Consider the following 12,061-nt stretch of genomic DNA (forward strand, 5'->3'; position numbering starts at 1 on the left):
AATCAAATAGCCTAGCATTTGAAGTGAGGATATGGTACAACGCTACTACTATAGGCATAATAAAAGTAGTACATCACAGCTACTTAGTCAGTAATTAAGTATGCAATTTTATTTTGGAATAACTCAAACCATGTGTGTCGAATATTAAAACTTCACAATGTAGGGCAAAGAAAATGTCGCTCACTACAAAAAAAATCTTAAGTATATTAAGTTCTCTCTCACTATCCATCTATGAGCTGATTATCTTTATATGTAGCAACAGTGATTTATTTGTAGCAAGTCATTTTTGACATGATTAAAACAACAGAAATCAAAATAATTTTATGTTGCCCACCCACAGTTTAAAACTTTGTGCTCAAACTACACAGTATATGGGTATGAAAATTTATGACAAAGTGAAAGGAAGAGAATTGCTTAGCATAAATTTAGAAACACTGAGAAAAACAAAACTTTATATGATTAACTAGTGCCGAAATGTTACTATTCAGTAGAAGTCATGAATGAGAACCTGAAAATTTGAGCAGGAGAGAGCAAGTACTTAGGACTGTTAATTTTTAAAATCTTGTTACTATCTAATAAATTAATTATCCAATGCATGATATTGTAAGAAAATTTGTAAACAAATTTTTGTTTTCTGACAATTCTGTTATACATTAAGGTAGTGACTTTAAACTGTATGTTTTGAGACAATAAACTTATATTCTATGGGTCACAGCAGGGAATGTTAGATCCCTTAATTGGTGAGGTTGCTTAGAGAGTTTAAAAGGGGAAATGGATAGGGAGTACAGGGTTATCAATACAAAACCAAATAATATACCATGCAGGTAAACAATTAATGAACATCATAGTGAACACATTATCATAGACATGAAACCAACTTCCACTATCAGTATTAAAGTTTGTATGGCAGCTAGCTCCACATGTGATGAAGATTCTGAAAAACTGTATTGTGAGATTAAAAAATTTGCTAGCTTCCAGAATGGAACTCCTTTCTCAAGCAGTAGGAGAAACATGCACATAAACACATACTCTCTCTCTAACAAGCATACGCCAGTCTCCCTACATTGTGTTCATTCGACTGCAACTCTTTCCTGGCCCAAGGTGGGGTGAGGGTGCAGTGTGGGGTGGGATGAAGGATGGAGAGAGGCAGGGGAGGGGTTGGGGGCAAGTGGCTCGTGAGAGAGTGGGGAGCCATCCATGGGCCAGCTAGTGGTGCAGGTAGGGGGGGGGGGGGGGGGGTGGCGGCAGATGGCTGAGCACTCGATTTCACAGACTAGGGCATGAGATGGCAGCACACAACTAGCTGACACATATTGGGCGGGAGTAAGAGGCAAGAGAGTAACCTTAGGTTGAGGCCACAGAGGTTATGGATGCGAAGGATCTGCACAGCTCAGAAAAGCTGGTGGTGGGGGATCTAGATGACATGGGGTGTGAAGAAGCCATTGAAATCTCACATGTTGTGCCACTGGGTGGCCCGCCTTGTTTTCGGCAACAGTTAGACAGTGGCCATTCATTCTGGTTGACAGCCGGTCGGTTGTCATACCAATGTAAAATGCTATGCAGTGGTTGCAGCAGAGCTAGTATATAAATTGCTACTTTCACAGGTGACCCAGTCTCTGATGTGTTAGGATAAGCCTCTGACGGGACTGTAGTAGGAGGTGCTGGATGAGTGGATAAGGCAGGTCTTGCATCTGGGTCTTCCACAAGGGTATGAGCCCTGTGACAGGAGATGGGGGTGGCATAGGGATGGACTAGAATGTTGTGGAAGTTGGATGGGTAGTGGAACACCATTTTGGGAGGGGATGAGGGTATCTTGGGTAGGTTGTCCCTCATTTCAGGGCATGGTGATAGATAATCAAAGCCCTGAAGGAGGACGTGGTTCAGTCGTTCCAGTCCCGGGTGGTATTGGGCGATTAGGGGCGCTTCTTTGTGGTTGGTTCTGGGGATGGATGTGAGGACCAGGTGTATGTGTGGGGTGGGGATATGGCACAGGAGATCTGTTTGTGTATTTGGTCGAGGGGGGGATTACCTGTCAGTGAAGGCTTTTATGAGGCCCTCTGAATACTGAGTGAGGGAGTCGTCATTGCAGATGCATCTGCCCCAGGTGGCTAGGCTGTACAGGAGGGAGTTTTTTGTGTGGAAGGGGTGGCAGCTATCAAAGTGCAGTTACTGTTGGTGACTGGTGGCTTTGATGTAGACAGGTGTGAATGGAGCAATTTGAGAGGAGGAGATTGACATGCAGTAAGGTTGCATGATGGGTGGAGGAGGACCAGGTGAAATGGATGAGGAGAAGGTGTTGAGATTGCAGAGGAATGATGATAAGGTGTGCTGGTCTTGGGTCCATTATATAAAGATGTCTTCAATAAACCTGAACCAGACCAGATGATGTCATCTGAGCCAAATTCTATTCAACAACTGTAATTTAGTGTCTGTGGTCAAACTGACTTTAACAAGATTTTCTTTTTGTTGCAATTATTTTCATGTTAGACTCCCACAATAGTCTGCGCCACATAATAAGTCTTCATTGCATCATTTTTTCATTGTTATAATTCGCTTATTTTTTTGTTTAACCAGAGACCCACGCCAAAGTCTGGGGAAGAGGGCCATGACGTATATGATGATGTGACAGATTCTGGAGAAGACGGTGAAGATGAAGAAAGTGAAGCAGTGCATCTGACAGAGCCAGGAAATGCAGAAGATAAATCGGCACCACCAACTTCTTCTGCACCCAAGTCTCCTTCGAGAGGGGCAACTACTATATCTGATGAGAGGTAAGTTTATTATGACATCAATAATAAAAGTAAATAAGAGCTGTATGATAAGAATATTGTCTACCTGCTTGGATTGAAGATGAATCTGTGCAGTTTAGGTGTGTGTGTGTGTGTGTGTGTGTGTGTGTGTGTATTGCAGTTATGTCTTTGTTCAATTCATTTTAAAGCAAATAACATTATCAGCTGACAAATTTGTTGCAAACACTTAACAACTAAGATAAGTTGCATAGCTTTGTAACAATGTGCAGTTATAAATATTCCCATAGTGAACTGAATATGGATACTTCATAGTTTGATGTACAAGCAAGAAAAACATAGCTTTGATACGAAAAAATTAAGCCTACTAAGTACATAAATTTTCTGCAGTTACAGAACAATTGACTGATAGTTCATATGTCTTAAAATTTTCCTTAACGAAGGAAACTCAATGTCGCCATCAATCAATATCTGTACTGGAATGAGATTTCCACTCTGCAGCGGAGTGTGCACTGATATGAAACTTACTGGCAGATTAAAACTGTGTGCCGGACCAAGACTCGAACTCGGGACCTCTGCCTTTCGCGGGCAAGTGCTCTACCAACTGAGCTACCCAAGCACGACTCACGCCCTGTCCTCACAGATTTACTTCTGCCACTACCTCATCTCCTATCTTCCAAACTTAACAGAAGCTCTCCTGCGAACCTTGCAGAACTAGCACTCCTGAAAGAAAGGATATTGCGGAGACATGGCTTAGCCACAGCCTGGGGGATGTTTCCAGAATGAGATTTCCACTCTGCAGCGGAGTGTGCGCTGATACGAAACTTCCTGGCAGATTAAAACTGTGTGCCGGACCGAGACCCATACTCGGGACCTCTGCCTTTCGCGGGCAAGTGCTCTACCAACTGCCCGCGAAAGGCAGAGGTCCCGAGTTCGAGTCTCGGTCCGGCACACAGTTTTAATCTGCCAGGAAGTTTAATATCTGTACTGCTGCTAAGATGCATCTGTTCAAATTGCTAAACTCAGTAAGCCTGTAGGGCTCCATTGTGTGCATGTAGAGTTCTGTGTGCAATTTAAGGGAGAATAGGTCTGCTGCTGAACGTAAGTTACATAGATCCCATGAGCAGAGAAATATATGTTGTGATTCAAAAACATCATGGTTGTACCCATCTACAACAAAAGAAATAGAACTAATACAAGAAACTGGCGTTTTTATATCACTTACATATATTTGTATTAGAATCCTAGGACATATTCACAGTTCAAACATTACAGTGTATCTGCTACAAAACAACCCAATCTGCAAAGATCAGCACAGATTTTGAAAACTTCAGTTCTGGGAAACAGAACTTGGGCGCTTAGCACAATATTCTTAGTTTCATGGATACGGGACAACCAGATTGAGTTGTTCGATGGAGCTGTTCGTAGTGAGCTTTAGAAAAATTTCTAATACAATACTACATTGACTATTCCTAAGGAAAATACTCAACTGAGTACCAGTCTTGTTCGAAGACTTGTCACTAGCTATCTGTTGAGAAATGCAGAGTTATTCAATTCATGAAGTGAAATGTCTTTTAGCTACAGGATTTATGAGTCCAAGCCAGAGACTGCTGTGGCGTACAAATATTTGGGAGTAACAGTGTGTGGGGATTTTATGTGGAGTGACCACATTCTCAGTTTTAGATAAGAAAATGGCAAGTCATTCATAGGATTGTGGGAAATTGCAATTTTACTGCAAAAGAGACTTGAGTACAGAACTTGTAAGTCCCTCGCTTGAATTCTGTTGAAGGTATCTGGTATATGGATGTAAGATATTAAGTGGACCACACCGTGGTTCAGGTAGAAAAAAATCGATTTTTGGTTTTCATCATATTTTGATAGATCAAGCTTTTATTTATGTACTCTGAAAAGGATTTTACTGAAAAAAATTTTCTTTTGAGCATTTTCCTACCACATGTTTTCATGTGCCAAGCCCACTTTTGTCACCCACCTTTCTGCGTATATTTTAGATCTTTATATCACCTACATTGCACGTTAGGCTGAGAAAAGTAACTGTTGGTATGAGAGGAAAAAAATCAGAAGGTGGAAAATTGTTGACCAGACAGGGTCGGTTAACTAAAACTGAAATAGAAAACTTGCAGGGAATGGCAATGAGGAGAAATAAAGAATATCTGGAGGCAATGAAGAGAGATGTTTGGGCCATATTCTTCCATAAATCCTCTGCTGATGATAAGCCATGTCATGGATTGGGTCCATCAGGAGAAAATTTGTGCTGCAAATACAGTAGGGCTCAGGCAACTGGAGAATCTTATTCTCACCAGCATTCTCTTCCTGCTGCTGTTATTACAGCAATTAAACCTATTTTCAGAGACTTGGCTTATCCTGACCTCCTAAGGAAATGTCTGCAAGGGCAGACACACAACCCAAATGAATGTTTCAACAGCATAATTTGGAACCGCCTTCCTAAAACTATTTGTAGGCATGCGTACAATGACTAGAAGTTCATGATGCTGTTATTACATTAAATTGTGGTAATATTGGAAAGTGTTGGGTACTGAAATAGCTGGGAATCAATCCTGGTGAAAATATGATCACTGGGCTGCAACATTGCAATAAAATGAGGATAGCGGATGCAGACAGGTCTGCATCTAATATGGCCAAGAAAGCAAGACAAACATCCAGGAAGGTGAAAAAGAAGCTGGAAGACCTGATATAGGCCAAAGAAGGGCCATCATATGCAGCAGAGCAGTTTTAATTAACTGTAAGTAACAAATTTCAAAAGTTTTTTCTTTAAAGTCAGTCTTCCGCAAACTAAAATTTTCAGTACATATGCCCCATTATATCGGAAACTATCATAGATAAGTGAATGAAATTTTCAGAGACGTTGCATTACATAAAAAGCCCCCTCTGGTACCACATTCATTAATATTCCCCCATTAGGAAGTTCACAAAAAATATTTTCTGCAGAAAAAACCTAAAATTTTTTGTTAATAAATTTAAAGTATTTCTTAAAAACTATAAAATGGATAAAGTAGATTTTAGTACAGTTGACTATTAGCATCGTGTAACATACAGTAAAAATATTAAGGTCGTGCATCAAATAGTTTTTTCAGAAATGGGTCAAATACTTGCCTAAATTAACGTGGGTTAGATAGGCAGGGTGTGGTCCCTTATTAATTTTGCTAGCACTGATGCTGTACAATGGTCTCAAGGTAGACTGCTGGATTTTAGTGTCTTCTTGTGACAATATAGCTCATTGTCATCAGGTGCTCCCTGAAGTACAGGAGTGTCAGGGCACTGCCTCCTCCTACCCCTCCCCCACTCCTCCCTGATGCTTCAGTGTGTTAGGGGACACCTGATGATAACAAGCTGCAGTGTCAGAATCTTCTTTCAAGAAGATGCTACAGTTCAGAGTGTACCTGTGAGAACATTGTATTCACACTATAGTTTTGTTAGTCAAAACTCAACCTAAAGCAGATATTAAAAAATTTCTTCCATATTCCTCAGCACAACGAGACATTGAGTATGTCTTAAATCTGAATTAGCTGTAACCACAGCCTCCTTTGACATGGCAGCAGAGAGAGGCATACTGACAATGGTCTGATCAACAACAGTGGACAAAGGAACAGTATCACATCATAGCTTCAGATGAGTCTGTTATGTGTACAGCATCACTGTAGATGTATTTGTATGTGGAGGCTCAGAGAACAGACATTGCTAAATTGCATTCATCATCGTACCAGCTCATCACCTGTTTTGGTGGGTTGGGGTGCCACATTGTACACAATACGATGACCTCTGGTTCACATAGCCAGTCATTTAGACAGCAGTCAGTACATTTCTGATAGGTTTAGGCCATTGGCTGTGCCCAATTTTGCCATCTCCATGACTTTATCTCTCAGCACAACAATTCAAGACCTGTACTATCCCGACAAATGTTGACATTCCAGGTGTTCAGCTGATGCACTGATCAGTACATTCTCCAGATTTCTCATCCATTGAAACCACACCATCACTCACCAGCCACTAAAATTGAAGTAGTATTGTATTATATACCCCTATGTCCACCTGGTCTAGTCATTGCTGCTGCCAGGAGGTGGTAACTCCATGTACTAAATTTCATATCCCCAAACTGCCAACAAATGTAACCAAGTATTCTTTTGCTGCATTGCTTAAGCGTTATAAATAAAATATTGTACCCGGTGTTGCATTTAGTGTACTTTACAGAAGTTGCCTGCAGGTAGCTGCTTCTGCTAGTTAATTACACTTAATTGTGCTTCCTAAAGGCTCTTTCATAATGTGTTTTTAGAACATGATGTGTAATTAAATGAATAACCTTCCCAACCATTTCCTCCCTAAGGGAGGACTATAAAAGTTCCAAAAGCTTTTATCTCCTTCAAATATTTATAATAGAAGGTATTTTGAATGTATTCTCCTGAAGTTAAATATTGGCCAGTCATTCTGTTTCATTGCAATTTTACAGTCTTGCTATTTGAATTCACCTTTTGATGGTATTAACGAACATTAATAGCAAGTTGTACATCAAATAAGAGAAAGAAAACTACTCACCTCTAGTGCATTGATGTGTGGAGCACAGTAACACGACAGAAAACAGGATTCACGCTAGCTTTCGAGCACTAGCAGTAGTATCCACTTTGACACACACAATCGCATAGTCACCCAAATGCACACTCTCATGGCAATGGAAAAGTATTATTTTTGCACAATAAGTGAAAAATTCTGTTCCTGGTGTTGCTTTTAGTGTACTTTACAGAAGACACTTCTTTATCAAATTGTTTTAGCTGCAGATGTTTCCTGTGATTTGAGAAGTTATCCTCCTTTTTTTTTTTTTTTTTTTTTTTTTTTTTTTTTTTTTTTTTAAAAAAAATAGCCCATTGGCTGTAATCAGTTTGTCCAGATACCAGGTGTTCATTTATGGAGCCATATCTAGTGTTCAGGGTGTCTGTATTCCCCTTGATATTTGACATGTTGTTTGTGCTTTATTGTAAAGTTAATGCTTGAAAATGGAAAGGTTGTTGGATCGAATTACAGTCAGGCCCTGGAATATTTTAGTTTGCCTTTAACCTAGCCTTCACCTCTCGGTGATATGTGGTTCGTATTCAATGTTAAACTGTGGAGTAAGTTAGGGGCAGGCATGTCGCCAAAGTGGCACTGAAGACTTGAACCGTGGCGTTAAGCCACATGGAATTTTTATTATATTATATTGTATTTGACATTGTTTTTCTCCCCTCTCCCAAAAAACATTTGCAAGCCAATTTGTTCTCTACTTGTAGACATAATAAACAGCCATTAGTTGCAAAACAGAAGGTTCATTTAAACCCCTTGACCATAGTTTCAATGTTTATAAAAACGTATCTCTCTCTCTCTCTCTCTCTCTCTCTCTCTCTCTCTCTCACACACACACACACACACACACACACACACACACACACACACACACACACACACAATATCACATTGCTAATACAAAATACTATTGTACTTGTGTGTGTGTTATATCTCAGCACATTAGCAACAAGCTCAGGTTATCGTCATTTACTTCTGAAGGTGATGCTTTACAAAAATGTTGAAACCATGGTCAAGGGGTTTAAATAAACCTTCAGTTTGCAGTGGATTGGCAGTTTATTAATTTTACAAGTAGATTTCATCCTATGGTAGCTGTTCCAGTCAAGTACGAAGTTTTAAAATACCAGTTCTGTTAATTATGTAATTCCATGGTATTTAATGTACTGTATTTTTTATTTCAGGTTCAAATGTTTCAAAGCGAGCTTGGCAAAGGTGTTTCGAGAAGCTCGGACACATTCATTATCGGTGGCCAGAGTGACGGAGTTTGCGAACAGTGAGCAGAGCACACCATATTCTCAAGAAGAAATCAGTGCAGCAATGGATAAACTCTCAGAAGCAAACCATATTATGGTTGCAGATGACTTGGTACTTCTTATCTAGAGAAAATAAAAACAACTATTTTAGTTCTGAACTGAGAGATTGTGCACGCACACACACACACACATGCGCGCACGTGTGTGTGTGTGTGTGTGTGTGTGTGTGTGTGTGTGTGTCACGTGGGGAGCACTTAGATTACCGTACTAAAAATTTTAATTGGGCTTTGTATCACACAGTGTGACTTTTATCAGAAACTGAAACAAATTGTGAAATTTATTTATGAGTGATAACAGCAGTAGAAAGGAAGATAATGAATAAAGGAGGATAGTGAAGCAAAAATATGAAAGGCGAGGTGGAAACAAGATTCTGGAACCATAATGAAGGAAACTAACTTCTTTGTCAATATGGAAGAAATAAGTAGAAAAAAGTTTTTAATGTAATCATTGCTTCATTTTATGTGTTAGTACTTAATGGTACATGACAAGTATCTGATTGGTACTTTGATGAACTTACCATATCTTTGATAATATAAATATTTGTTAGAGCTCTATGCTTTTACCTTCAATATTGTCACTCAAACAATAAACAATTAATATGCCTTCAAACCTATCATCTTATTTTGTAACACATTTCATGTTAGTCAAGTGGATGAAACAAGTGAAATAAACTGGAAATCATGTAGGTAGTCCACTGACAATGGTGCTAATGGTAGGCATATGAAATTTGTTTTCTTAGTATTCTATGAAGATACAAGGGAATTGTAGCCTTCACAGAAGTTATGTTTTAGAGCAGTGTGAGATGGATTCAGTTGCCTTGACATTTTCGGTGTCTGAATCCAAGCATTGTGTCATTTATGTTCTGCTTGGTTGTGTTATCTACCAACCAACCAAATCATTTGTATTATCATAAACTGAATGTCACAGAACTTTCATCTGTGCAGACCTTTCTGTCATGAGTTGCCCATATATACACTGTCTGTTCACATTAATGTGGCCACCTGTATTATACCTAAATATCCAATTGTTGTAGTGCAGAATGCTGAGAGATGTGCTGGAAGTGTCAGTGAGGTTCTGGAAGGTACCGACATGGAAATGGAGGTATGTGGACTCGACTGCTATGATCAGCTGTATGCAGGGGTGGACATGGTTTCCAAGGATAGATGCATATCTGTGTTGATCCATAGTGCCCTCCATCCAAGAATGCCATGAAAACATTTCCCAAACCATAACGCTCCCTCCTCCTTGGACCTTTCCAACATATGTTGCAGGGTGTTTGCTTTCAGACATTTCATGCCAGTGGAGCATAAAATTTGATTCATCTGGAAAGGCCACCTGTTGTAATTCAGACCTCCAGTTGCAGCCTTTGTCACTGATGAACAGCAGTCAGCATGGTTGCATGAACCAGGCAGTTGCTACAGAGGCCCATATGCAGCAACATATTCTGAAGAGTCAGTTAGTTAGTTGCACATCTATTCACACACACACACACACACACACACACACCAGTCAGTCATCCCTGTCATCTATGGGCCACTGATGATTCGGCACCAGTTTTGCCATGCATAGTACACATTAACTATGGTGATACGCGAACAGTTTACAAACTTGGGCATTTCAGAAATGCTACCATCATTGGCCAATGAGTATGCCCTTTGAATGTCGGATAATAAACACCATTTCTGCATTACAGCAAGGACTGCACTGTTTTCCGTGTCCCACTGACACGCTTAACATACCCTCCATTGCCAGGGCTGCCACCTCCATCTGTTGATGCCCAACATAAGTGGTGGTCACTTTAATGTGACAGGGTTTTATATAAAAGCCTTCAGCACACATACTTTTTTGAAAGGACATCTCTCAAAAAAAAGAAGCCCTTTTCCCTCTAAGTACATCTTCTGGTGAGAGTACTGATTAAGGAAAATAACCACAAACTGTATTTTCTTTTAGCATCATTCCTTCAGCACTGTACCATAATTTGTGTATGTGTGTTGTTGATGAAACAGGCCAGAAGTATTCAATTATCCAGGTTACACAAGTAAGACAAGGACTTCCCATTAACATATAAAGAAGAAAACAGTTGGTCATCGTGACTTTTAATTAGTCACCAGCTCACTTGCAAGAAATATTCATTGTTCACTTCTGAGCTGACAGTTATAGTGAATGTACACAGAAAATAGCCGTAGCGTCTTCTGTTTTCAGGAGAGCATTGCAATACAGCACATTGATTTCATTAAGTTCCTCCCCAGCAGTCATATTCCTCAGGCTCTTACATGTCTTTTATTGCTATAGCTTTGTGTAGCTATATTTGTCATTGCTTCTATTTTATGCCCATGACCATTATCTTGTTGCTAAGAATTAGTTTCTTAACCACTTGCTTGGATTTCATATGCTATGTGCTACTGTAACCTTCCTCCACATCTCGAGTCAATTTTGTGAGTAGCTTGGTTCTTCCCTTCACCTTTTCTGTTTGCTTTCTCACCAGCTAACTGAAAAACGAACCTGTGATTCAGAAAGGTTAAATTTGATATCCATCTTGTTTTCAATTTCATCACCCTGTCGGTGTATAAGAGTGAACAAATATTTGAATTATACATCCTCATTCATTTAAAGTTTCATCAAAGACCAATTTGAGCATGGCTGTTGAAAAGCCACTGCAGTTAGAGTTGTTGTTTCATTGAAGTAGCAGTGACAACTTTCTTCATTGAAATGAGAGAAAAGCAGTAGAGGAGGAGGTAACTTTGAATATTCAGAAGGTAGACGTATTGGTGAAACCTGTAAGAAAAGAGTGTAAATCCAAGGGATTAATCAGACTCATAAGGCACAATTACAGCCTGTTATCTCCCTCAGAAGCAATTACTGAAAATAACTATGTATCGTCAGTATGTAATGAATGTTTTGTTTGGGTGGCACTCATGTATGTCTCGTAAAATATATCTGTATAGCCATTCTGGCAGTGAAACAAATCCTCATTTTTAAATTGTGTTTTGGAATATTGAATCACTATTTTAAGTTAAAATTATAAAAATAAAGAACATGTTGATGACTGACAGTTTGGAATGTTTTTAGTGAGCAGGTGCATGAACCTAAACTCTTACTTCACTTTCTTGTGCAGCAAACTGAATGTGTTGCAGATATATGTACATGACTTAACATGTATATGGTAATTACAGTTAAAAGAAAGTCATTCAGTGCAGGCTTTTTGTGCAGCATTTCCAATGGAGGAACTATTTAATTCTAATTTCAGAATTTATCTTTCAGCTTTTGGAGTTATGAAATAGTGGCATTTCCTCATTTGGAAAATTCCAGATAGGAAAATTTGAAATTCCAACATAGAAAGCTTACTGTATACTAAAATGTAAAGCTTCAGCAAACCGAAGTTTGGTTTGAATACTGCTATGCTTTATGACAGGA

At 39.3% G+C, this 12,061-nt stretch overlaps 1 protein-coding gene across 1 annotated transcript in view; it reads left to right on the forward strand.

Moving 5' to 3' along the window:
* LOC124711191 (zygotic DNA replication licensing factor mcm3) overlaps positions 1–11,699 on the forward strand; it is a 119,232-nt gene extending 107,533 nt beyond the window's left edge. The window contains exons 15-16 of the mRNA XM_047241124.1: positions 2,575–2,771; positions 8,516–11,699. Of these exons, the coding sequence (XP_047097080.1) occupies positions 2,575–2,771; positions 8,516–8,714 (396 nt within the window). The 3' untranslated portion in view covers positions 8,715–11,699. The remainder of the gene's footprint in view (positions 1–2,574; positions 2,772–8,515) is intronic.
* The last annotated feature ends 362 nt before the right edge of the window (positions 11,700–12,061 follow it).

The sequence above is a fragment of the Schistocerca piceifrons genome, chromosome 1 (assembly GCF_021461385.2).
Source record: "Schistocerca piceifrons isolate TAMUIC-IGC-003096 chromosome 1, iqSchPice1.1, whole genome shotgun sequence".
Lineage (NCBI taxonomy): Eukaryota > Metazoa > Arthropoda > Insecta > Orthoptera > Acrididae > Schistocerca > Schistocerca piceifrons.